The following is a 26,075-nucleotide window of genomic DNA, read 5'->3' on the forward strand; positions in this document are numbered from 1 at the left end:
AAAAATATTAGCCCACAGTCTCTTTGTCTCCAGGCCTGTGATTGTTTTTTGTTTAATATTAGCTCACCTCTTTTATGTCTGCTTTTGGAACAAATAACATGGGACCATAGTAATAATAAATTTACAAATTTATAAATAAACCTAATCATAGGCATGTATTTATAAAAAAACCCAAGCACTATTTAAACATAGAAACACACCCAAAATCAACCCCAAAGTCAACTTTTTGGGTGTGTTTATAAATAGGTTTTGAGTGTGTAATGATGAGTTTTGGGTGTGTTTATATGTTTAAATAGTACTTGGATTTTTTTATAATTTCAACCCTTATTTTGGGTGTTTTAGTGAAACTCCCTAATAAATTACTATCAAAACAAACATGGGAAATATTTAATGTCTCCCAACATGAAAATTTAATAATTTCTTCATGCTCTATGTTCCCTAGTAGCCGTAAACCCCCTTTCCTTTTTTGCCAAAATAAACTGTGAACCCCTCTTCTTTGGTTCTACTTTAAATATTTTTACAAGTATCAACTAATTAAGGTGGTTTTGAAGTTGAAACTCCAAGGCTTCTATTGAATTGCATTTGCATTGCTTCTTCTAGCGGCATAGTATTCCTGAGAGAAGGAGAAAGGTTTGTTTTAGAGAGAGAGAGATATATATATATATATATATATATATATTTTAAAGATGTTATTTTATTATTTTATTTGTTACTTTCTGGTTTTGAAATATTTTAATTGTATCCATTATATTTGTCATTAGCAACATATGAATCATCATCTTGGCCTTGTCTGGATTCAGCCTCTTTACGACTGTTCTTCTCATTTGATAGTTGCATATCACCAAGACTGCCACAATTAGACTTTGTGCCTTCCTCAAATGCAGGTGCATAACCTTGATTTTAGACATGAAGAAAAAGATCAGATGAATCAAATTCGGTATCTATTAAAGTTCAGAGAATTACTCGCAGAGACAGACCTCCATTTTCTAAAACCAACCAGGATTTTTAACTGGGAACTACATTGCAAAATCATTATAAAATGACAAATGAAAAAAAAGAACAAAAAAACTTTGAACCATATAACTGCCCAATTAGTTAACAGTAAACTACCAGATTGATTTTCAGGTTTCCCAGTTTCATGTCTTAATCCATGCTTAATAATAATATACCATCTTCCAAAGATTATTCTTTTATGTATTAAGTTCTATCCTGGAGTAGTTTGTGTGACTTGGATATACCTTTATTCCATTAAACAGGAATTTGGTGTCTGCACACTAACCAGACATTAAGAAAACAAAAAATATATTGAACAAGTAACATCATTTGACAATCGAATTAAACGTGCCATTAGATTTGATTGGCTTTTAGTCGCTTGTAGTCTGTGCATCAGTTAACAAGACCTTGGATGTTGACATAACATAATATGGGATTTGCAAAGCATGAATAAAGCAAAATTGATTCTAAAATAAGACATATAGAAGATGCTTACAAGCTCTTCATTTAAGTTATCCAAGGCTTCATAGTTGATTTTTGAACTCAGCCTTTGCAAGAACAAAATGTCACATTAGTATCTGTTAAATAAATTATAAGTAGGACAATCAACATTGCAGGAAAATTTAAGCACCAAAAATCCCATAAACCAGTTTATTATTAACTTACATTCTTAGTATCCATCACAGTAGAAACTTTGACAGCCTTTTCTGGCTTCCTAGCAGGAGCAGCTTTCTTGGCCATTCTAGCTCGTTTTCTACTCTTTCCCTGCCAATTGTTATAGTTGCATATAGAGATCAATACATAAGACTCAATGCTGGCAGTAAAACATACACAAATAGTCGAAAGATCAAAAAATAATTCAAATGCAAATAAGATTGAAGTGAAAACTTTCAACACAGTTATGCAGTGTGTGACTCAAATAACAGCTCAGAACTAGGCAAGAACTCTAAGCTGGATGAGACTTCCAAGGCTATGCTTCAGAACACAATGCACATATGACATGCAGCAAACATAAAATCAAATACAAGAAAGGAGGTCAGTTTTAAAAGTGAAAAATTCCTGCACAATCACAGAGCTAAGGAGAATTAATGAAGAGGCAAATAATGCAGGGGCTGATAATCATGATTAACTACATAACCTCAATGATTTTCAATCTAAAGACTCAAATGCCAAAAATATAGACAACAAATAAAAAGAAACCATGGAACAAACAGCAACTAAGAAAGCCCCTAGCATTGCATCGAATCCTTCTGAACACACATATGATAAAATTTATGGATTTCCAAAGGCATTACCTTATCATTAGTCCTTGTTCATTGCTTCCCAAATCATTCTTTTGAACAGTGCCGCCTGCTTGCTGTTAAGGTACCCAACAACCTACAAACCACAAGCATCATGCCTTCCATGTCAAAATTCCAAAAATAAAAAATTGAAGCAACAATGATATACAAATCCAAATCAAAGACAGCACTTTACAGATAAGTCTAGACCAAGCACTATATACCAAGTGGCTATGATGGAAGTGATCTTGAAGAAAGCTGATGGATCATGGGCAGGGGGTAACTTTCAGTTTCAGGATCACTGCTATTGTCTTTCATTAATTTTTACCCTTTATTTTCGAACTTAGAAAACGTGGTTGATGGTCATGAACCAAGAACAAAACTTTTCACAACAGAGAAGGGGGTTAGAAAAACTTCATACAAAACGGCCAAATATCTTAAAGCCTAAAATTCTTTTGGAAACACCCCTCGTTTGTTCAGAGCATGAACTCAACTGGAAAGAAAAAAAATTGAGCAGTTAGGCACTTAATATTACAATTGATGTATCATGCATGTTCTGCTTAGTTTTCTAAATTTGATAATTAATCGATTTGCTACAGTCAACAACACAAGACTAAAGAATATGGGGAGAGAGAGAGAGAGAGAGAGAGAGAGGAGGAGAGAGAGAGAGAGAGAGAGAGAAGGTAATAACATACAGTTTGGTGATGTGGCTGGATTATTCTCTGGCTTTTCAAACTCGCTTCCATTGATGGCAGGGCTTGCATGTCCCATTGCTTGAATATTGATATTAACGCCGTCACTGCATTCTCAATTCAATCATCGCGTACACATCACATAACGTATTTATGCTATACCTGAAAGATGGCTAGTACCTTCAGATGGATCTGTAGTAGCATTTTGAGTCATGGACACATGAAACCAGAAGCAGCTGAGAAAGCATAGACTGCAAAAGAAGCCAAAGGACGCTGAAAGAGGCCATTGTTGTTTCAGACTTTCAGTCAATCGCAGTGTTCAAAAAATCGGCCTAGGCGGGCGGCTAGGTGGCTAGGCGGTCGCTAGGCGGGCTCGAGGTGGCTAGGCTGTCGCTAGGTAGGCGCGAGGAGGCTAGACGGTTGCTAGGCGGCTAGGTGGGTCTCTAGGCGGTTGCTAGGCGGCTAGGCGGTCTCTAGGCGGTTGCTAGGCGGCTAGGCGGTCTCTAGGCGGTTGCTAGGCGGCTAGGCGGTAGCTAGGCGGCCGGCTAGGCGGGTTGGGTCTTTTTTCGTTGCCGAACCCGAAGGACGAAGCAGCCGAACCAAAGAAAACAAATCGAAGCTTGAGTTGATAGCGAAGCGAAATGGATTGACTGCGAGTGCAAGTTCCGTACTGTGCGAGTGCAAGCTTCGTGTTCGTCTAGAGAGTATAGCCGCCCGGCTATACCTTTAAAATATTCCAATCTCTTTGAATCGGCAATAAAGAAACAAGGCCTTATTGGATATTTTGGACGACAAAATGTCAAATTGTCAAGGATGATGAATTGCTGAGCAGTTTGATGATGTGAAAACTAAGCCCTACTAACGTCATCATAGAATCGATTTTTTTAATAAAAATATTCTTTTACCAGATAATTATCCTTCTTTTATTTGACATAAGTCTTCAATCATTAGATTAGAGTACGAATGAATGGCTAAAATTAAACAAACTAATTATATATATATATTAATATAATGATATATTGTAATTAATTTTTTATTGGCTCTCCCATTCCATTTTCTCTCTCTGTATTAATATTTGGCTTATTTTTTTATATAATCCCTGAAAATGTATTTGAGTCTCACTTTGCCTCCTGAATAAGAACGGATCCATGTATAGGCTAGGCTAAGCTCTAGTACAGTGTAAAATTTTTAAAATACTAAACTTGGTACAAATTTTATAAGCTAATCCTACTCCAAAAAATATTAGCCCATAATCTCTGTCTCCTGGCCTATGATTGTTTTTTGTTTAATATTAGCTCACCTCTTTTGACTAAAAAAAACATATCTATGACTGCTTTTGGAACAAATAACATGGTAGTAATAATAAATTACTACCAAAACAAACATGGGAAATATTTAATGTCTGCCGACATGAAAATTTAATAATTTCTTCATACTCTATGTTCCCAAGTAGCTGTAAACCCCCTTTCCTTTTTTGCCAAAACAAACTGTAAACCCCTCTTCTTTGGCTCCATTTTAAATATTTTTACAAGTATCAACTAATTAAGGTGGTTTTGAAGTTGAAACTCCAAGGCTTGAGGTTAAATAAGGGCTGGTCTGGTCCCTCTGTAGTTTGGATTGCTTCTGTTGAATTACATTTGCATTGTTTCTTCTAGGTGCATAGTATTTCTGAGAGAAGGAGAAAAGTTTGTTTTAGATATTTATATATATTTTAAAGATGTTATTTTATTATTTTATTTGTTACTTTCTGGTTTTAAAATATTTTAAATGTTATTATTATATTATTATTATTATTATTATTATTATTTTACTTGGAGTCCCGAAAGCCAAGAAAAATATTAGCCCACTTTCCTGAATTCATCCTTGCCCCTAAAACTCATTTTGTCTCACTTTACTCCCTTCTCCACACATATTTGCCTCATTTGGTCTCAATTCCAGTGAGGCCAACAATGTCTGGTCAAAATATTAATTAAAATTTAAAACTCAATTTTAAATAAGATTAAATATTTAAAACATAATGTATACTAATTGAGTTTTTAATTTTTATAATTTTGACCGGAAATTGTTGGCCTCTCCGGAATCTAGACAAAGTGTGACAAATATGTGTGAAAAAGGAGTAAAGTGAGACAAAATGAGTTACAAGGGGCAAAGTGAGACTCAAATACACCTTCAGGGAGCATATAATAAAATAATCCTTAATATTTCAGGAGCCTTAAGCCCTATTTGGTATCCTACTTTAAAAAGTAAATTCAAAAACTATGATTCTTGTTAAAAACATGGGTTTTCAAAGAGTGATTTTAAGATCATAAACTTGTTTGGTATTGAACTCCAAACTATTTTCAAGATCTAAAAAAATTGGAATTAAATGAGCCCAAGAAACCTATGTTGTATGACAACATATTAAATGGCCCAAGAAACACTATGGCTAAATACAAGGATAGGGTTTTGCTTAATCTTTTGTATTGGCTTATATAAGCTGCACTTAGATTGTTTTCTTTCTAGGGTTTGAAGAATCCAACTTTGGAGTGGGTTTGAGAAGAGAGAAATCTCCACTCTACCATGCTAGAACCGGCCACCAAGAGGAGAGGGCTAGCACCTTACCTCCTCTTGGTCATCTTCTTCATCTCTTACACTACGTTTGTGTGTATGAACTAGAGGACATCTACTTTGGTACCTTGTGAAGACTCTATGAAGCAAGCAACAAGGAAGAAGGTCTTTCCAAAGGTGAAAACTCGGAGACCATCCAAGAGAGCTTCAAGGATAAGAAAGTCTCATCCTTTCTTCCCTTTTCTTTTGTGCATAAGTGAGATTAGACCTAGAAAGATACTTGGAATTTGGTAGCATTAGGCTTAATAAGATCTAAAAGTTGCTTCCGCCTCTTTGAATGTTTGATTCATGTATGTTGTAGCTTAAAATCCGTGAGTTTAAATTTAAATGCATGTTTCCTTCAGAGGCTGAGTTATGGAGCCTCCTTAGAGGTTTGCAAATGGCTTGGGCTAAGAGTATTAGGACTCTTGATGTTGAATATGACTCTTTTATATGTTGATTCTCTGATGGCTAATAGTAGTCCACTCAACTTTGTAGGCTCATAATCATTGTATATTTAATTTGTTTGCTCAATTAAGAAACATTATCCCTTAATAAACACTCATGACTTTAACTATCTAACTTTTACTATTTTCTCTCAATGTTTCCTTACTTTGTCATCAATATTCATGTTAATGCCCATCACACCACCCTTTTCAATTAGCTAGCTCTAGGGACGGTGCGATTTAGATGAAATAACAAAATATTTTACTTCTCTCAAGGATCGTAGGGGCACACCTTGAATGTGTATAGTTTCAATTATGTTGTTGAACATATTTTCATTTTGATAATATGCATTTGTTTTATGTTAAAACTTATTAAAAATTAGTGAATGGATAGTGGCAGATTCAGAAAATTTTCTCTTTGTTGGCAAAATTAAGCTCTAAATATATGACTACAAATGCTTTCATTAGTAGCAAAGGAAAACAAAAAACAATATTATCAATCATAATTATAATGTTAGTCAAATACGTTTTTATCAATGTATACGACCTCTAACAACTAAGTCGTTATAGAGAGGACACACAATAGACTAGAACAAAATTTGAAGTTTGAGAAATTAGAGCTCATATTGATCAGGTATTGTGTTTCAATATTTGGCTGTTAGTTAATTACTTTCTTTTCGCCTTTTAGAGAAAAGGCGGTGAGGGCAATGGCCTTCACCAGCTCCATGCTAGATCCCTTTGTGAATGAATTCATGAATTAGCGTGATTTATATGATTTAACGTATAATTTTTTTTTTTTTTTAAACTTATAGAAATCGTAAGTTAAAAAAATGAGCATTTACATTTTAAGCTAAAAACTTCAGACATTCTAACTCACCATTCCGCCCTTGGTTATAAATCGCTGGCGGTGTGTGCACCGCAAAAGTAGACTGATTAGTCCCAAAATTACTTTGAACTTTGAAGAGAGTGGTTTCTAATGGCGTCAATGGCTGTCTGTTATTCCTTAGCTACATTATCTTCTACGAAACCTTTGCTATCTCACAAAAAGACCACCTCCATGGCCAACCTCAAATCCCATGGAAGGAACTTACAATCTTCACTAGTGGGTGAAAAACTAGCCATTAGCAAAACAACGAGACCATTGAGCAGCAGGAGGCTTGGAACATCTAGTTCTGAGGTCAATTGCTCAACTTCTGCTTCCCCTCTTCCTTCGGCTCTTCTCTTCGACTGCGATGGCGTGCTTGTCGATACAGAGAAGGATGGCCACCGCGTTTCTTATAATGAAACTTTCAAAGAGGTAACATTCCCTTGCTCTCCTCTGGTTTCTCTGTTTTTCTTCAATCTGCGTGTGGTTTGATGAAATGGGTTTTCTTGTTTTTGGGGAATTGCTATGGATGTTTTTCTCGGTAAGATCATAAATAGGTGACATTTTTAGAGGAGCTGGGGAGAAATTAGCTTTAAATTTGATGGAAATTGTTGGCAGACCTCAATCTCAATTACTTTCATGGGTTAGTGACATGACATGATTGATTGCACAGAAAGAATTGGGTGTTACTTGGGATGTAGATTTGTACGCAGAGTTGCTCAAGATTGGAGGTGGAAAAGAAAGGTAAAGTCTCTCCCAAAATACTCTATAGCTAGCTTACATTGGACTTAGATGATTCCTGCTTCCTGGGGTGCTTAATTTTGGTTCTTTTTATTTATACCCTGAATTATTTGGTTAACATTTAATTTATTGCAGAATTGTGATTTCTATTTGTACTCAAATGGTTCTGGTCTTCGTAGGATGACAGCCTATTTTAACAAGACGGGTTGGCCCGAAAATGCTCCGAAGAGTGAAGAAGAAAGAAAGGCATTTGTAGCTTCACTTCACAAGAGAAAGACAGAGTTGTTTGCGGCCCTTATTGAGAAAAGGCTGCTGCCACTTCGGTCAGGAGTTGTAAAGTTCGTTACCATCTGATCTTCTGTTTTTGCATGAAAAATTTATTATTTGTGTTATATTTCTCTTGCATTTTGTGGTTCTAGGTATGTTGGGTTGGTGAGTTTCTCTTATCAACTTGTACAGGCTGATAGATCAGGCTCTAGCAGAAGGAGTTAAAGTTGCTGTGTGCAGCACTTCCGTCGAGAAGGCGGTATGCTAAATCAGGTTCCACAACTTAATTGCTTGCATAATTAGTTTTTCTGTGATTCTTCAAGAACTATAATAATCAAAACCTAACTCTTACATATTTTCAAAAGCTATATGGGATCTGGATCAGATTGACATTGCTCATTATTAATCAAATGCACTGAAAATTGAAACTATGGATCTCATTTTATCCTTGATGCATCTTCTTTATCAGCTTTGCACTTTATTTTGAACATAAAATTAAAGACAAATGATCATAATCTAGTTCTCTGTGGTTAATTTAGCTTCTTTGTTAAATAAATATACTGATTCATAGATTGCCCTCCCATTTTGACGTTAGAATCGTTTTCTGATTTTAAGGTCTCCACAATAGTTACATTCTTGCTGGGACCAGAACGGGCAGAAAAAATCAAGATATTTGCAGGTGATGTGGTTGCCCACAAGAAGCCTGATCCAGTAAACTTTAATCCCTCTACATTTTGATTTAATGATGTCTGGTTACTTTGTGTTCACTCAGCCGCAGGTTCTCAGACACATTTAGAAACTAAACTATGTTCATTCTTCTTGACAGGCCATCTATGTATTGGCGGCTAACACTCTTGGTGTTGATCCTTCAAGGTATTGCAGGACATTCTAGACCAAATTTCTGATGCTACAATACAACCACCAACACGACAAGATTTTATTTGAATCTACTTTCGTAACAAATATGAGGGATCTTTGTGCTTTCTCCACCCCATTTTGCTAAGATATCCAACTCCCATGCTTAACCTTTTGGTTCATGAAAACTGATTTGATTTTCCTGTTCTACAGTTGTGTTGTGATAGAAGACAGCAGCATAGGCCTTGCAGCTGCCAAAGCGGCTGGAATGAAGTGTATAGTAACTAAGAGCGGGTACTTCCACCTTCTTGACATTCCATATTATATTTCAAACTTATAAGATGGCTTATTTGAAAATTTGGAATGAGTTAAGTGTAGTCTTCTTTAGCAGTCAAATGCTTAATATGTTCACTTCATCTTTAACTCTGGTTGCAGATACACAGCCAATCAAGAGTTTCCGACTGCAGATGCAGTCTTCGACTTCATTGGAGATCCCCCGGAGGAGCAATTCGACTTGGCATTTTGCGGAAGCCTTCTCAAGCAGTGAGCTAGATCAGTTTCAGTAATTATCTGTTCCATCTAAAATTCGTTGGATAGTGATTAAGGTTTCAGCAAAGATAATAAAAAAAATTGCCGGTGTATTTTGTAGTAGTCTTGATGTATATTAAAGTGCAAATTAGCAATTCTCAAGCGACAAAGTTTTCATTTGTGAATCTCTGGATGAAGTATTATAAGGAGCTTCCATTGCTAAGGCAAGCTTTTGGAATGATCTTAAGCTATGAATTCTTTCAGTTGGATCTAGTCCAATGTTAATTTCTATACCTCTAGCATTTAAATATCTAACGAGGCATATATTTCTTCTATGAAATTTATGTTGAAGTAAACGTTAAACAATTCTGATGAATTATTCACAATAGATTTTAGCTACACGTAGTTTCTAGGTCTATCCGAACAAAATTTTGTGTATTGCAATGACATCTGGGTCAAAAGCTAGTGAACTCAGGCCAGTTGAACTTGAGTGGCTCTTTCTTGCTGCCCTCCCCTGAAATTTCTCCATTTTCCGAAGAAGATTAAAGAGTGGGTTTTTTGGCAGACCCATCTTTCTCTGCTGGTTGAAAGAAACGTTTCATCGTCTCCCAGGCTCTGAGCTCCAACAGCGTTCGTTCCCTACTGGTACAAAGTCCTCGTCTTTCCCTTGTATCTTTGGCCCTGGTTTCTGGTAAGGGGATGAACCGGTGAACCGAGCCAAACTGAATCGAAAGAAAAGAGAAAAAAACTGTGTTGTTCAATAAATTTAACATAGGCTCAAAAATCGAATCGGACCACTTTGGATTGATTCTTGTCCCAGTTCTTGTCTTGGAAAAACTGGTATAAACTGACCGGTTATGTTATGTTTACTTATGCCTTTATATCCAAAATTATTAGTAAGTCTAATTAATATTCAAGTAACATTAGTAACTCCAAGTAGTACATAGATATTTTAGCCCAATTAATACCCACATGTCTTAGTTCCAATTTGTACCCAACTAAATAACTACTCTAATCCAATTTCTTTTTGGGGCAAACTATATTCGTTCTTATTGTGCTTTCGTCTCTCTCTTTTCCACATATTTCTTCATATTTCTCTTCCTACTTATCTCTTCACCTAGGGGTGGTGCGGTTCGGTAACTCTTTTCCACATATTTTTAAAACTTCTCAAGCATACAAAAATATAAATTCACAACCTAAATAAATAAATACACAACCTCAATTTCTCAAACATATATAAATTCACAATCTCATCAACTTCTTTCACAACCTAAGAAAATTAAAGTTACAATTCCAAGCATTCCAATTAAAGTTAAACTTCTCAAGCATTCCAATTCCAAATCCTTTAAAGTTATAAACCAAAGGAAAATGCAAAGCAAAATGAATTAAAGTTACAACAAAAAAGAAAAATTCAATTCAAAGTTAATTAAAGTTACAAACTAAAAGGAAAATGCAATGCACCAATGTTACAAACTAAAGTTACAAACTCAAGTGTTGGTGGTGAGTGGATTTGAAGAACCCCGTTGTGTTGTTTGAGCACCAATGTTATTTACAAATAAAACAACATAGTGTAGTACATTTTATTATAAGAAGAAGCATAAATAACATTAGTATAAATAAACTAATTACTTACAAGTTCTCATATGTTCCATTTCCTTAAAATTCAACTCCATCATCCGTGTATATTTTGTGGTTTTTGCAAGTTTTGAAAATCAAATATTTGCAAATTGAAAATTGGTTTTTGCGGTTTTCTTTCTTCCACATATTTCTTTATATTTCTCTTACTACTTATCTCTTCACCTCTTCCTCTCTTATTTTATCCATTGTACATATTTTTATCTTCTTCCATTTTTCTATCCATCCTATTTCTCTCTTCTTCACATTTTTATATTTTTATCTTTCCAAATTGAAAATTGGGCTGAACGGAATTAAAACTGCATAAGTTTGGTTCGATTCTTTTAGACACTTTCTATAAAAACCAAACCAAACCGGACGGTTTATAAGTTCCAATTTCAGTTCTAATTCGAGAGGAAAACTAGACCAAACTGGACTGTGCCCAACCCTAGTTCCTGGTCCTAATGCGAAATGGCAGTTATACCCCTAGAGTTGGGCCTCAGATGATGTGTAAGTTCTGTTTTGTCGCTCTCTGGCCCAAAATGGTGTGTGTAGATAAGTTAGTTAAGGACCGTTGAGAAGAAAACCGCAAAAGTAGGAGACTTTCATTAGTCCAAAATTACTTTGATCTTTTGAAGAGAGTGGTTTCTAATGGCGTCAATGGCTGTCTGTTATTCCTTAGCTACATTATCTTCTACGACACCTTTGCTATCTCACAAAAATACCACCTCCATTGCCAACCTCAAATCCCATGAAAGGACCTTACAATCTTCACTTGTGGGTACAAAAATAGCCATTAGCAAAACAACAAGACCATTGAGCAGCAGGAGGCTTGGAACATCCAGTTCTGAGATCACTTGCTCAGCTTCTGCTTCTCCTCTTCCTTCGGCTCTTCTCTTTGATTGCGATGGCGTGCTTGTCGATACGGAGAAGGATGGCCACCGCATTTCTTTCAATGACACTTTCAAAGAGGTAACAGTCCCTTGGTCTTCTCTGGTGTCTCTGTTTTTCTGTTTTTCTTCAATCTGTGTATGTTTGTGTGTGGTTTGATGAAATGGGTTTTCTTGCTTTTGGGGAATTGCTATGGATGTTGTGCTTGGTAAGCTCATAAATAGCTGAAGTTTAAAGAGAAATTGGAATTGTCAGTCTGCGTTTTCAATCATTTTTAGGACCCGGGGAGAAATTAGCTTTAGATTTGATCGAAATTATTGGTAGACAATCTCAATTACTTTCATGGGTTAGTGACATGACTTGATTGATTGCACAGAAAGAATTGGGTGTTACTTGGGATGTAGATTTGTACGGCGAGTTGCTCAAGATTGGAGGTGGAAAGGAAAGGTAAAGTGGTCTCTCCCAAATACTCTATAGCTAGCTTACATTGGAGTTGCATGGTTCCTGGGTTGCTTAGTTTTGTTCTTTTTATTTATACATTGAATTATTTGGTTTAAATTTTATATGGGCAAACATCTAATTTAGTGCAGAACTTTGATTTCTATTTGTACTCGAACGGTTCTGGTTTTCGTAGGATGACAGCCTATTTTAACAAGACGGGTTGGCCAGAAAATGCTCCGAAAAGTGAAGAAGAAAGAAAAGCATTCATAGCTTCACTTCACAAGAGAAAGACAGAGTTGTTTATGGCCCTTATTGAGAAAAAACTGCTGCCGCTTCGGCCAGGAGTTGCAAAGTTGGTTACCATCTGATCTTCTGCTCTTGCATGCAAAATTTATTATTTGACATTAGTGTGTTATATCTCTCTTGCATTTTCTGGTTCTACGAATTGGATGTAATGATATTGATGGCTAAGATTTGTCTCATTTTACAGTGATTTAGAGATGCCAATTCATTTGATAATAAAATGGCTTTAAGAAAATCAACCACTTAAGAATCTAAATATCATTATGAGTATAATAATAAGATAATGGTTCCAGAAGGTGAGTAAGATTATCCAAGTAAAATTTCAAATTCAAGATATGTTAGGTAGCTGAGTTTCTCTTATCAACTTGTACAGGCTGATAGATCAGGCTTTAGCAGAAGGAGTTAAAGTTGCTGTGTGCAGCACTTCCAATGAGAAGGCGGTATGCTAAATCAGGTTCCACAACTTAATTGCTTGCATAATTAGTTTTTCTGTGATTCTTCAAGAACTATATTAATCAAAACCTAACTTTTACATGTTTCCAAAAGCTATTGGGTCTAGATCAGATTGACATTGCTCATTGATAATTAAATGCACTGAAAATTGAAATTATGGGATCTCATTTTATCCTTAGTACATCTTCTTTATCAGCTTTGCACTTTATTTTGAGCATAAAATTAAAGACAAGTGATCATAATCTTGTTCTCTGCGGTCAATTTAGCTTATTTGTGAAATAAATAATACTGATTCATAGATTGCCCTCCCATTTTGACGTTAGAACCGTTTTCTGATTTTAAGGTCTCTGCAATAGTTACATTCTTGCTGGGACCAGAACGGGCAGAAAAAATCAAGATATTTGCAGGAGATGTGGTTCCCCGCAAGAAGCCTGATCCAGTAAACTTTAATCCCTCTACATTTTGATTTAATGATGTCTGGTTACTTCGAGTTCACTCAAGCTCAGGCTCTCAGACACATTTAGAAACTAAACTATGTTCATTCTTCTTGACAGGCCATCTATGTATTGGCGGCTAACACTCTTGGTGTTGATCCTTCATGGTATTGCAGGACACTCTAGCCCAAATTTCTGATGCTACAACAACCAACATAATGAGATTTTATTTGAATCTAATTTATGGATTTGAGGGATTGATGTGCTTTCTCTACCTCATTTACTAAGATATCCAACTTCCATGTTTAACCTTTTGGTTCATGAAAAATGATTTGATTTTCCTATTCTACAGTTGTGTTGTGATAGAGGACAGCGGCATAGGCCTTGCAGCTGCCAAAGCGGCTGGAATGAAGTGTATAGTAACTAAGAGCGGGTATTTTCCACGTTCTTCACATTCCATATTATTTTTCAAACTTTTAAGATGGGTTGTTGGAAATTTGGAATGAGTAAGTGTAATCTTTGCCGGTCACGCATGTCAAATTTCTAGCAGCAAATGCTTAACATGTTCTCTTCATCTTTAACTCTGGTTGCAGATACACAGCCAATGAAGACTTTCTGAATGCAGATGCAGTCTTCGACTTCATTGGAGATCCGCCAGAGGAGCGATTTGACTTGGCATTCTGCAGAAGCCTTCTCAAGCAGTACGTGAGCTAGCTCATATAGTTTTCAGCAATTATCTGTTCCATCAAAAATTCCTTGGATGGTGATTAGGGTTTCAGCTAAGACAATAAATAAATGCCACAGCATTTTGTAGCAGTCTTGATGTATATTAAAGTATGAATTAGCAATTCTCAAGCAGACAAAGTTTTCATTGGTGAATCTCTGGATGAAGTATTACAAGGGGCTTCTATTGCTAAGGCAGGCTTTTGGAATGATCTTAAGCTATGAATTTCTTTCACGCTGGATCTAGTCCAATGTTAATTTCTATATTTATCACAACAGGTTGTGAGATGAATCTCCATAGCATTTATATATCTAATCAGACAGAATTTTCTATGAAATATATGTTAAAGGTAAACGTTACATGATTCTATGAATTATTCACAATAAAACTTAGCTACACAGTTTCTAGGTTGAAGAGTGTTGTAGAGCTCCCAAGGAAGGGTAGGAGTGGCAACAAATAACAAAACTAAGCTCTTGTTACTACTTGAAGCTTCACTAACGATTCCAAATTCACTTGCTCTTCTCACTTCTGATTCTGTTAATTTGGTTTAAAGCTGGCCCAAGGATGTTGTACAGAGCCCACAGTATAGCTGGAATGATGGGGAGTAGGAGTGCCAGGGCACGGTTATCGCCTTCTGCAATCTCCGCTATTTGTTGCGCACTGAAAGCAGGACCGCAAGAAATCAAGGTGGAAACAATGGTGCTGGTGATCAAAGTGGAACACTTGGAGTTAATAGGAGATTTGAAGGGTGTGAAGCTTTTAGGTATGTCTTTGAGGGTCAGAAGGGAAATAGGTTTCATGGTTGGTTTATAAGTGCTCATATTTTTGGAGGATTTGATGGCGAAGCACCTATGATGAAGCATAGCCATGGTAGTTCCTAAGGTTGCAGCCATGTAAGTTTTTTAAGGTTTGGTGGAGGCTCAGAAAGAAAATTTATGAGAGCCAAAATGGGTAAGCATGAAAGTATATAACTGTTTCCAATAGCATACTCTAGATTTTTCTCCGCATGATCAGTTAGATTATGGCCTCAACTTCACATGCCACCCACCATCTTTTCTCATCAAAAGACTTAGCGCAATCAAAGTTGAAACCAGTGGTGGAAAATGAAGCAACCTTATACATCGAGACACTGTTTTCAGACGTTCACATCAATCAAACTAGCGTAGTGAACTTGTCTACATGGACCTCTTGTGCGGGTCAAACATAACCAAAGAAAGAGCCAAAACAATCTCAATGAGTTCGAAGAAAAAAAAAGGAACATTTTGTCGTTGGACAATAATCTTATTTCTGTTTTGAAAAGTTATCTTATCATACAAAATTGGGATGCATTGGACTGGAAAACAAGCTCTACATCTAACCCTTCGTGGACAAATATGTGCAAGAATGAGGCTTGCATGTACAGAACGCTTCTTCTCATTTTCTCATTAATTAATACCGTTTTACAACCCTAATCTTGGCTAGGAAACCTGCCTACCCTATCACTTGCTTACAATTTAATCTTGAAGAAGACTCGACAAGCCTGCACATGAACTTGATGCAGACACTGCTTTAATCATGTTGGACTTGGCAGCATCCAGCAACGGGTCTGCCTGGAGGGCTTTGCTGAAGCAGAATTTGGCTTCTTCCCATCGTCCCTCAGCAACAAATACAAGACCCAAATTGTTAAATGCAGGAGCATAGCCAGGCTGGAGTTCAAGAGATTTTGTAAACATTGCTTTGGCACGTTCATATTGCTTCTGCTGGCGGTAGAGATTTCCAAGGTTGGAGAGTATAGCATGGGCATGTTTAGTTGTCGCCAATGCCAAGGCTCGCTTGTATACTTCTTCAGCGTGTGATGACTCCTCCGATAGTTGCAGTGAGATACCTAGTGATGTATGTATACGATAAATAACTTTACCAACTTCTTGAGAGAGAGAACCAAACAAATATAGACATAAGAAAATGGCATTAAGATTGAGATACCTAGATTTGACCATGCACAGCTACATTCCCTAAAACGGGAAACTGCTGCTTTGAGGTACTTCTGTGAGTGTTTGAATTTCTGAGTACAAAGGCTATGAAGACCAAGTTGGTGCCATTGCACAGCATCATCTGGATCCTCTGCTATTGCCTGCATAAAACAGACTAACATAAATTCAAGTGCATCGTATTGGACATGGATATGATTTTCCAAATAATCATGGTGTAAACATACTTAAATAAAACAACAGTATTAAGCACGTTACTTTCTTTTTGAATTTTGCTAACACAGACTATGGGTTATGAAGGGTCACATATGATAGGAAACTTACAATCTGTATTATTTTTTGACAAGGAGAAAAAAAAATTTCATAAAAAACCATACAAAAAGGTGGACAAGTAATCCACCAATAACAGGAAGAAACAGTAAAATGAGTACAGAGATCTCCAATTATGAGAAGAAAACAATCCTAATCAAGACACTGCAGCCTTCCAATGAAGCAAAATGTTTGAAAGAGATGTGTTCCTAAAAATAGGAGAAACAGAAGCCCATAGCGTTGCCCAGTACTTTGCCTTTTCCCACACCTCCTACATTTCTGACAAACTTGTCACTTAACTAAAGCTAAAAATCTTGTTTATTACAGAGACACATTAGGCAAATGTGAAAACAAAGGTTGTGAAGAGATGTATGATATTACAAAGAACTAGTGTACATCCTGTCTCTTCCGGTTTGAAAAACCTAATGTGACTATTCTTTTCGACTATAAACGGTGGAATCGTCCGGTGTGGTATATAAAAGCCAATCGATTTGAATATGTCATCCATTATTACATAAGGAGCTCCTTTTATCATGTCATGTCATGCTAAGAGAAGTAAATGGAATCTTAGTAGCTCTGTTGTGATTACCTGCTTTAAACTATAATCAGCACGTTCTTCTACCTCCATTAGTGTATTCTGTTCAGTTTCAAATGCTGCTGCAATCTCGTGTTGGGTTTTGTGCACCATCGCAAGCCCCGTCCATGCTATCGGAAGTTCGACTGAAGCAGAGTCGCCATCTCTTATAATTGAAGCCATTTCGTTTCCAGCCCAGGAAAGTTGTTCACTAGGATCTTGACACCTTTCCGCATCCTTGATTCGGTGGATTGCAATAGCATATCGAGTAGACATACAACAATTGACCTCTAGTTTTGCTGCCTAAGAAGCAAGCAGTAGCAAGAAAAAACAGCTTAAGCCAATTTGTTATTTTGTCAAGGACGGAGTAGAAGCCATGTAGTAAAAGGAGCATGAAACTGTCCTAAAAACGATAAGCAGCAAAGTGATGCATGCAACACAAGAATGAGCAAAAAGAGTGCATTCTTAAGTTCTATTTTTCGACCCATAGAAATAAAATAAAATAAAATTTGGAAAGACATGCACTGAAAAAAGTTATGCATCATCATTTTCCATAAATGAAAATGAAAACCATGAAAAAAAAGGACACCAATGAACAACCTCAAGAAATAAGCTATAAATGATTGTAGCAATGAGCCATGAGCACCTTCTCCAAGCACTTGCTGGAACTTCTATGATCACCAGTTATATAATATGCATTAGCAAGATTAGCCCAAATATGTGCTGCTTTAGGATCTTCTTTTAGTGATGCTAACAAACACTCCTTTGCAACATTTATACCAGAAACGTGATCTGCAGAAGTACCTTCACCAGCATTTGCCCCAGCACCTGAAAATTAAGCAAGGGATACAGGTTCTTCAACCAGATATTATCACAAATTTAAAATGATAAAGCAGCATTCTACAAAAATTGACCAGTATCCACCTTCTTAAAAATTTACATAGTAGGCACTGCAAAAAAAGCAAATGAAAAGAGTTCATGAAACTAGTCAATTTCATCAAACCCATACCTGCAACAACTGAACCATATCTACATAAAAGAAGGGCAGCATAATTTATCAAGGCCGCGGGATGATTTTGATCCTTGAGGATCAACTCCTGAAAACATTTTTCTGAAAGTTCCAAATTTCCACTGAAGAAAAGACCATTTGCAATCATTTTAAGTTAGAGATATATAAGAGGTCAAAATATTGAAGAGAACATTATTCTATCAACATGTATACACTCTTACTTTTGAAGATAAGCAATCCCAAGGTTTCCAAGGCAATCATAGTTGTCGGGGGCAACAGCTAACAAAGAAGACAAAACTGAAATAGCACTCTAAACAGTAATAAAAACATCCATATCAGAAAATGGAAAAAGAAAGAACAACTATTACCAACAACAAAATTAAAAACTTGTACCTGCAGACGGCCAGTTTTAAGTAGAATCAAGCCGAGGGTATTCCAGACAGCTGCCTGTCTTACATCTGACTGCATTGACTCCTTTAGTTTCGAATTAATTTCTTCAAGCTCTTGAGGTTCAAGTTCTTTGTCGAAACTACTATCCCCCAAAGTTTCTAGCATAAGGCACTACACAATTGACAAAAATACCAGCTGTGTCAGTAACTTTCATATCTATCTAAAAGAATAAATAGTGTACAGAACAATGTAGTAAAAGACTACTTCACCTGTGCATGATGAATTTGAACTAGTGAAAGCAGCTCCGGCCTATCGATATCAGCCTCAGGGCGGAGTAAAATCTCTTCTGCCTTCTCATATGCCAAAACTGCCTAAAACCCAGAAACATGAAAACATCCATTACACCCAAGTAATCAAATTAAAGAGCCATAGGAAAATCAAAAAGCTACCTTCGAAGGCTGCCCCAATCTCTGATACATTAAACCCAGTATAAAATGAGCATGGGCATTTTTAGGCATCCTCCTTGCAACATGAACCAAACCCTAAAAGCAAAATGCACCCACCAACCATGTCAATAAAAAAAAAACAAAACAAAAAACAAAGCAAATGATGCGAAAGAAGCAAACACAAAACCACCATTGAAAAGGGTCCTCACAGTTTTGAGGCTGCTGACTTTCTCCTCACGAGACGACGAAACGCCTTGACCAGGCAAGTAGCCATCAGCATCAGCTCCATAATCCATAGAACACTCTGCCTTACAATTCCTTGACCTGCTTTTCCCCAGTTTGTTTAATCGTTTACCTTCAGCTTCACTGGTGTCAGTGTCCTTATTACACGTTACTTTTGGGAAAGGGGGAAGGAGAGAGAAAACTGATGAGGTCTGGTGCTGACACGTGGAAGGAATCGCACCGTCCGTTTCAGGAGGGTCGACATTGAGATTAGCAGCCAAACCGGTGACCTGTGGCGGCTGTGGCGGCTTTGAGCTCTTTGGGGTTGCGAGCTGCGGCACTGTGTAGGGCTGAGAATCGTTCCGTTCGGACATTTTTGTGCTTCCACCAATGGAGGCGAAGAAATAAACAGAAAACGTTTGGAAGACTTTTTGCTTAGACGCGAGGTTTTCCCATTTTCTTTCCCTTTTCTTTCGGTCGATTTTCTCAGCAACCAAACAGAGTTTAACAACTACAAAATGACCACTTTGCCCAGAACAAAACAAAACCTACAAACGGAAGGGAACAACCGAAACGATTCGTTTTGCCTTTATGAAAATTGATATTTTTCTTTACAATTTCTCGTACATATTTCTATTGGGCTGAAAGATTAAAAAAAATACTTAAGATATTCTTTTAATATTAGGCCCATTAAGCATACCCACACACGTATGCTTAGTGTGGCTCATTCCAACCCTAAGAAATCAAACCCTACCAGCATATAATAAAGTTCTTGAGACTCCCGAGATCACGAACTAGGAAGGAATTGTCCGGTGGTGTAAAATTTGCTCCAATACACTCGATCTTCAAAAAACTAGGAAAATATTTCATCTTCCTCTTGCAGTGCTCCGGCCATCGCTTTCGAGCCTCCACATTGCCGATAAATTTAGTGTCACCGTCGTCGCCATTTTTATAAGAATCTCGTCCCTTCTTAGAATGGAATAAGCTATGGACTAATGAGGTTGTCCTTGAAGATGGGGAGGACGCTGAGGCCAAGTTTATTAATAAACCAATTAAATATGTGAAGGCTTGAAAGCGATGGCGGATTCCCTTGTAAAATATTTTCTTCCTTGTAATTCTTCGGGAATTTATCCAGCCATATTGGGATATGTTTCATGTATGCAAGCAAACTCTGAATTTCAAGTATTCATTTATTATAGCTAATGGGAGAGGATGTGGACTGCCATTATTTTTTGTCTGATACCTTGTTGTATTTATTCATTTGGGGACCGAAATACGAATTGCATGTCCTTATCATATATAAGATATGCAAATGAGGTATAATCTAATGGAAAAAAAACCTGAACTTGCGAATCAAAGGTTTTAGGTTTGAATTTCCATGGCATTTTGTGTGTGTAAGAAATCTCATCTCTTCTAGTTTAAATTATCGCTTGTACTAAATATATATATACACATACTTGCACTAGCCAAACTCAAAACATACAGTTAGATAAAACAAATCAATAAAATCCATATAAAATTGTGGTAACTGAAATATGTATCGAACTCGGAACTAGTACAACATTAATTTTGCTTGGTTTACAATTGGGAGCTTCAATCTCTTCAGCCAAGAGCACACACCCAGGGGTTGGGTTGCTCTATCTGTGGGTTGACATAAATTGGTTGTTAAATGAAATCCTTAAGGACTAAAAATTTCAATCATGTGTAAATGAGTAAGATAATCAACTAGGTTACTGGCTAAGGCCATGTTTTTCATCAAAATGCATAGAGTTGAGAGCAAGGAACGATGTCGTTGTCGTCCAAGAAAACAAGAATGCGGGCTTTAGTGGTGCATCGAAAGAGAACAAGAAGTTACAATGCTTGTAGCCTGAGTACAGATCGAAATCTCCTTTAGTGGGATTGAGAGTACAATGTCGGAGTACAGGGAAATTTTTTTGAGGTTTTCATGAACTTCTATTTTTTATATATATAAATACAAATGGTACTGGAAGAAGAGAGAATCTTACACAAACCATCGGGTGCGAAACCGAACGCTCCCCTGGAGTTGCAAGCCCCTTCTAAGTTTTTTGTGACCTTTAGTTTTAATTGTCCTTAAAGAACAAAGTTTTTCACATTTTGAACCTTAATTCTCATCTTTGAGAAATGTACACAAAGAACTTCGGGGAATGGGTGCAATTTCTTTCTTCGTGTAAAGGAACCATTGCATGTTTAATAATAAAAGAAAAAGAAAATGTAGCAAAATCCAACGGCAGAGCATCAGAGGAACGACACCCATAGGCTGTAAAACTTAAAAAGATGTCAATGGTAAGCGAAGAGAACCAACTTTATACATTGGCAGTGGGATCACTATAATCTCGTCGATCAGATTTTACCGCTAACAACAGAAAAACATCAGAACAAAAATCTAAACATCCCAATACCACCCACATCCCACCTTTTAAAGAAGTGCAGAAAACAAAGATTGTAAACAGTACAGAGAGCTCATGGGCAACAACATACATGAGAGAGAAGCAAATCGAAAAATATATGTTCTTCTCAAGAAGCTGCAGCCTGGGTCAGTGTGAGCCATCCGCAGCAGATGATCCGAAGGAAGGAAGGAGCCACCCTTTCTCCTGCGCATGCTCCACATAGAAGCTGAATTTCTCCCTTGCATTCGGAATGTCAAGAGCCAAATCATCTAGCCCGTCCTTGATTCGGGTGAAGCCTTTTGTCATCTGGTTAATTGTGATCAGCCCTTCGTTGAAGCACTCCTGAAGCAGGTGAAGCATCCTGTCATTCTTCTTCTCCATGGCCATGACCAGTGCCTTCTTCACCACCTCATGGTTGAAGAAGGGCATCCCAAGATCACGAATGCACTGGCAGGCTTCACTCACTACACCCCCACTCTCATACTCCTCCAGCAGCTTTGCTATCTTGTCCTTTGCATCCTCCACAGCCCAGCCGGTCCCGCCTCCCCAACACCTCAAGATCCTCTCACCAGCATGACGAGCAGAAATGAGTGATTGAGCCATTCGAACAGTCTCGCTCCCACTACAATCTGGTGGCAACTTGCTGCCAATTTCTTCCAAATTCAGGGGAGCTAAGACATCATCAATGACAGCTCGTGCAAGGAAAAGCGCAAGCTCATTTGAAGCATCCAAAATGTCCAGTTCAGTATCCTCTGCAGATTCAAGAAGCAAGACGAACCCATTAACTATGTCCTCAGTTGAGAAGATCTCAATGTGAAGGGCAGAAAGCAGAACAGATGCCATTTCCTTTTCACGGTTTTTTCGATCCATTGCAAGGGTGATCAGCTTCTTCAAGAATAATGGATTATATTCGGGTACCCCAAGATCTTCAAGGCTCCGGATAAGCTCCGGAATGTCATCTGAGAGAAAATATTCATGAATTATGGCCACAATCTCTTTCTTGTACTGCTTCACTTTTTCATCTTCGGCTCGTACGCCACCATCTTCACCAGAGGATTTCAAAAATGATGCATCAAGCCAACCTTCGGATATGGCCTTCGGGACCAGCGACTCGAACAAGGTGTTTGCTGATGGAATATCAAGAGCAAGGTCATCAAGGGTCTCTGCCAAACGAGAAAACCCCTTTACCATTTGACTAGAACTAATCAGCCCTTCCTCAGCCGCTTCCTTTAATAGCTTCATTATTAGTGGTTCTGATGTTCGAATATCCATGGCAAGAATCAAAGCCCTCTTCACAACCTCATGATGAAAGAATGAAACTCCCAACTCCCTTATGCACCGACAGGCCTCAAAAGTATCTCCATTTTCTACGTATTCCCTCAATAGACCAGCAATTTTTTTCTTCATCTCTTCAACAGTAATGTGGGTGCTACCACCCCACCTTCTTTCCACAAGTTCTGCATGGTGTGGAGCTGAAAGATAGCTCTTCTCAGCAGTTTGGATAACCTGAACCCCCTTTGAAGATTCTGGGAGTGCTTTCTTTGCCCTGGTGAGGAAGGCTGGAGGAAGGATGTCATCAACCACTGCACGAGCAAGGAACAAAGCGAGGATGTCTACTGCATCCAGTATGTCCACTGCAAGGTCATCAGCAGATTCAAGAAGGATGAAAAATCCATCTCTAATCTGGATAGGGCTAATGACATCAGCATACAAAGATGAAAGCAAAACTGAAGCCATTTCCTTCTCCTTATCATGCCTGTCCAAGGCAATGGAAACAAGTCGCTTAATGAAGTAAGAATGATATTCACTTGAGCCTAGTTCTTTGAGGTCAGATGCTGCCAATGCCACATCACCAGTGCTGAAGTACTCCTCAATGATTGAAACAACGGCTTTCTTGTATTCATCCAAGGGATCTGTGATAGTTGACCCAACAAGTTGATATGGTTCCTGCTGAAACCAGTGTCTTTAAATTAAAAATCAGAATATTCCATCCACCTAATCAGAGCACAGTTAGGGTCATTGCAATCAATAAGGGATTGAAACTAAACTTTAAAAATATTTTACCTCGCCACTATCATAATTAGGGTCATTGCGATCAATAGGGGATTCACTATCAGCGTCAAGCAGTTTTCCCCATGTGCCCTTACCACCGCCTCCCTCTGTTGCCATTAGACAAAGAAAAGAGAAATCAATCCCTTCCAGGAATAAGTAATTTCAACAATCAGGGATAGTATCATCAATTCAGCACCACAAAACAACATCAAATCTAAACTTGAAAAGCAAGAAAGAAAATGACTCTACCATTAACCCGAATGTAAATTACAAACACTACCCGGGTTTGAATAGATCAGTCATGAATCTTGCGGAGTTCATTCAGACCCTAACAACAGATAAATTAAGCTAAACACGCAGCTTCGAAGGAAGAAAGATCCATTCATGCATGAGATGTATAATTGTGCACACTGCAGTTGAATTTCACAAACACCAAAACGATACATGACTCCAACTACTATAAAACGAACTATAATAATGAATACTAGAGCCCCAGGCCCTGTAAAACTAGAGTACCGATCATTTACTTAAAAAAAGTTAAAAGCACAATTGATTGAAATAAGAAACGTAGGTATATATGCAACAAAATTTCTTAAGAGCGTCACAGGAAAATACAGATACTAATAAAACCATAAACATGGTTACATAGAAATCAATGATCAACCATAAGTCAGCTAATGCAATCCCAATCTCTTGAAGTCTTCATAAGCTAACATAAGATCAACCCCAGTCAAGAAAGAGCCGAAAGGGAACTTACCCTTCTTCACTCGCACAAACTTCCCTGAGTGTGACCGGCGAACATGCCGCACAGCTATCCCAGCTGTTGGTGCCTTCCCACCAGCAGGGGCTTTTACATGATGTTCCGAAAGAAAAGACGTCGGAGATTTCGGGGATGATGACAAAATCTCCACATTTTGGCTGGCAATTTTTAACGTTTCCCTCTGCTCGTTCGTCAGGAATCCCTCCTTTGAGGCCATTTACACTGGAAAATTCCTATATCAATATTAATATTGAATAAATAATAGTGTTAGATCTTGAAAATTACTTTCTATTAGAAATATTAACCACTTTAGTCTTTACTGTAACTCTATTATTAACTCAATGAAAACAAAAACGCGTATAGGCAAATTTTACTTGAGCAATATTAACTAATCCAACGGCTTAAGTGCTTATTAACCATTAACCACGTAGAGGTATGAGGCAGAGCTAGAATTGTAAAATTGGGGGGCCGAAGTTAAAAATACAAGTATACAACACACCTAAGTATTCAATAATTACATATTTAGAACTAAATATTTCTAATTGAGTCATGTCTAATTTGTTTTAGAGAAAATTTTAACTTAATTAATAAATTATTTATTACAAATTCTATATATTTTATATAATATAATAGAAAGGGATAAAAATATGGGGGGGCCAGGGCCACTCCAGGTCTAGGAGTGGCTCCGCTATGAGTATTAACTACAAAATCAATACAACTATAAGCTGTTTGGCTACTTAGAAACTGAAGGAAACTAAAGAAATACACAACCATAAATAATGTGCGAAAAAGAAAAACAAGAAGCAACCAAAATGTAGCTTAAGTCACTGTGAAACTAAAATATCATTTTCCAGAGTCCCAAACAATGAGAAAACCAAACACCAAATGCATCATTTTAATTTCTTTTCCCAGCTTTCTCAGCAACCAAGCAAACGACGGATAAGCGTAAAACAAAATTTAAAGAAAGCCAGAGTACCTGTCTGTGTGAAGTCTAAGAGTACCGAATCCAAAGCCAGAGCCCGTTTCTTCTGTGCTTGGCCCGGATCTCGAGCCAAGAACAGGAGAAGCAATCGGATATCCAAGTCGGAACTCCGAAGTCCACTGAAATCAAAGAAACGACGAGCAGCAACTCCGAGCCTCGAAACTAAACGACGTCGATCTAATGGATCAGAGAAGGTCCGGGTTTATCATAAACCGGTGGATCCGAATCTGCGAGTGACAGTGTCTGTCTCAATCGGTTAGAGAAGAGAGAGAGAGAGAGAGGAAATGGATGAGAACGAAAGTGTGAGGAAGCGGAGGGTTTTATAGGGAGGCTACGGTTACGATTTTACACGTCATCATTAGGGGGTTTTTGGTGTATTAGCGATAGGACCGTCCACGTGGCCTACGCGCTTAAGGCAGCGCCACTGTTGTGCCCCAGTCTTGTGCTTCCACCCGGCTCCGCTCTAACCGGGTTAGGGTTTTCGTTGGGCAGTCGTACCGAATTTACCCAACTACCCCTAATTTTGTCGTTTTGTCCTAATCAGGTTATCTTTGTTCCCAAATATTTATTAAAAGAGGACACAGATAGCATTCATTTAATTATGTTTCGTGTAGTAAATACTTGACATTAGTTCGTAATTAGGAGTCAATTTAGGGCGGAAAATTTGGGATGGTAAAGTTTTTAATGCTGACATTAGTGACCGATGATAGAAGAATTACCATGGCCGTTATCTCAAGTAAATTTGGGAGACTCAACAAGTAATTTTTTTGGTCGGCGAGCAAGTCAAAAAGTATTTGAACAAGAGATTAACAAGTCAACAAGTAAGATATTACTTTCACTGCA

The 26,075-nt window shown here is 37.5% G+C and overlaps 4 protein-coding genes and 1 long non-coding RNA gene across 6 annotated transcripts; 2 read left to right on the forward strand and 3 right to left on the reverse strand.

The window, feature by feature from the left end:
* Window positions 1-1,659: 1,659 nt before the first annotated feature.
* On the reverse strand, window positions 1,660-3,619 carry LOC148915326 (uncharacterized). Its single transcript, XR_016122105.1, has 3 exons — window positions 2,969-3,619; window positions 2,289-2,370; window positions 1,660-1,758 (listed from the first exon to the last, which is right to left on the reverse strand). It is a non-coding gene; the product is annotated as an uncharacterized LOC148915326 (long non-coding RNA).
* Window positions 3,620-6,853: 3,234 nt separating this feature from the next.
* LOC103337990 (CBBY-like protein) lies at window positions 6,854-9,500 on the forward strand. The gene is made up of 8 exons (XM_008241160.3): window positions 6,854-7,294; window positions 7,536-7,606; window positions 7,783-7,941; window positions 8,063-8,129; window positions 8,486-8,581; window positions 8,697-8,743; window positions 8,939-9,019; window positions 9,161-9,500. Exons 1-8 carry the CDS (start codon window positions 6,974-6,976, stop codon window positions 9,270-9,272), a joined length of 954 nt encoding a protein of 317 aa, XP_008239382.2. The 5' UTR covers window positions 6,854-6,973; the 3' UTR covers window positions 9,273-9,500.
* Window positions 9,501-11,477: 1,977 nt separating this feature from the next.
* Window positions 11,478-14,347, forward strand: LOC103337989 (CBBY-like protein). Its single transcript, XM_008241159.3, has 8 exons — window positions 11,478-11,839; window positions 12,135-12,205; window positions 12,393-12,551; window positions 12,876-12,942; window positions 13,299-13,394; window positions 13,510-13,556; window positions 13,742-13,822; window positions 13,983-14,347. The coding sequence occupies exons 1-8, from the start codon at window positions 11,519-11,521 to the stop codon at window positions 14,101-14,103; spliced, it is 963 nt and encodes a 320-aa protein (XP_008239381.1). The 5' UTR covers window positions 11,478-11,518; the 3' UTR covers window positions 14,104-14,347.
* Window positions 14,348-15,510: 1,163 nt separating this feature from the next.
* LOC103337988 (tetratricopeptide repeat (TPR)-containing protein) lies at window positions 15,511-19,533 on the reverse strand. 2 transcript variants are annotated; one of them, XM_008241157.3, is made up of 10 exons: window positions 19,018-19,533; window positions 18,812-18,904; window positions 18,632-18,733; window positions 18,366-18,533; window positions 18,194-18,282; window positions 17,973-18,094; window positions 17,610-17,791; window positions 16,979-17,266; window positions 16,076-16,223; window positions 15,511-15,977 (listed from the first exon to the last, which is right to left on the reverse strand). In XM_008241157.3, exons 1-10 carry the CDS (start codon window positions 19,402-19,404, stop codon window positions 15,607-15,609), a joined length of 1,950 nt encoding a protein of 649 aa, XP_008239379.2. In that variant the 5' UTR covers window positions 19,405-19,533; the 3' UTR covers window positions 15,511-15,606. The 2 variants fall into 2 exon arrangements, with proteins under 2 accessions (XP_008239379.2, XP_088912032.1); XM_089055906.1 differs by having other exon boundaries at window positions 18,999-19,161.
* A 1,802-nt stretch (window positions 19,534-21,335) lies between these two features.
* LOC103337987 (MA3 DOMAIN-CONTAINING TRANSLATION REGULATORY FACTOR 1-like) lies at window positions 21,336-25,522 on the reverse strand. Its single transcript, XM_089041715.1, is given in 5 exon segments — window positions 21,336-21,595; window positions 21,598-23,385; window positions 23,503-23,597; window positions 24,248-24,472; window positions 25,227-25,522. Coding segments are annotated over 4 exon segments (2,133 nt in total). The 5' UTR covers window positions 24,468-24,472; window positions 25,227-25,522; the 3' UTR covers window positions 21,336-21,565.
* Between the last annotated feature and the right edge of the window lie 553 nt (window positions 25,523-26,075).

This window comes from Prunus mume, linkage group LG7 (genome assembly GCF_029339155.1).
Source record: "Prunus mume cultivar Tortuosa linkage group LG7, ASM2933915v1, whole genome shotgun sequence".
Lineage (NCBI taxonomy): Eukaryota > Viridiplantae > Streptophyta > Magnoliopsida > Rosales > Rosaceae > Prunus > Prunus mume.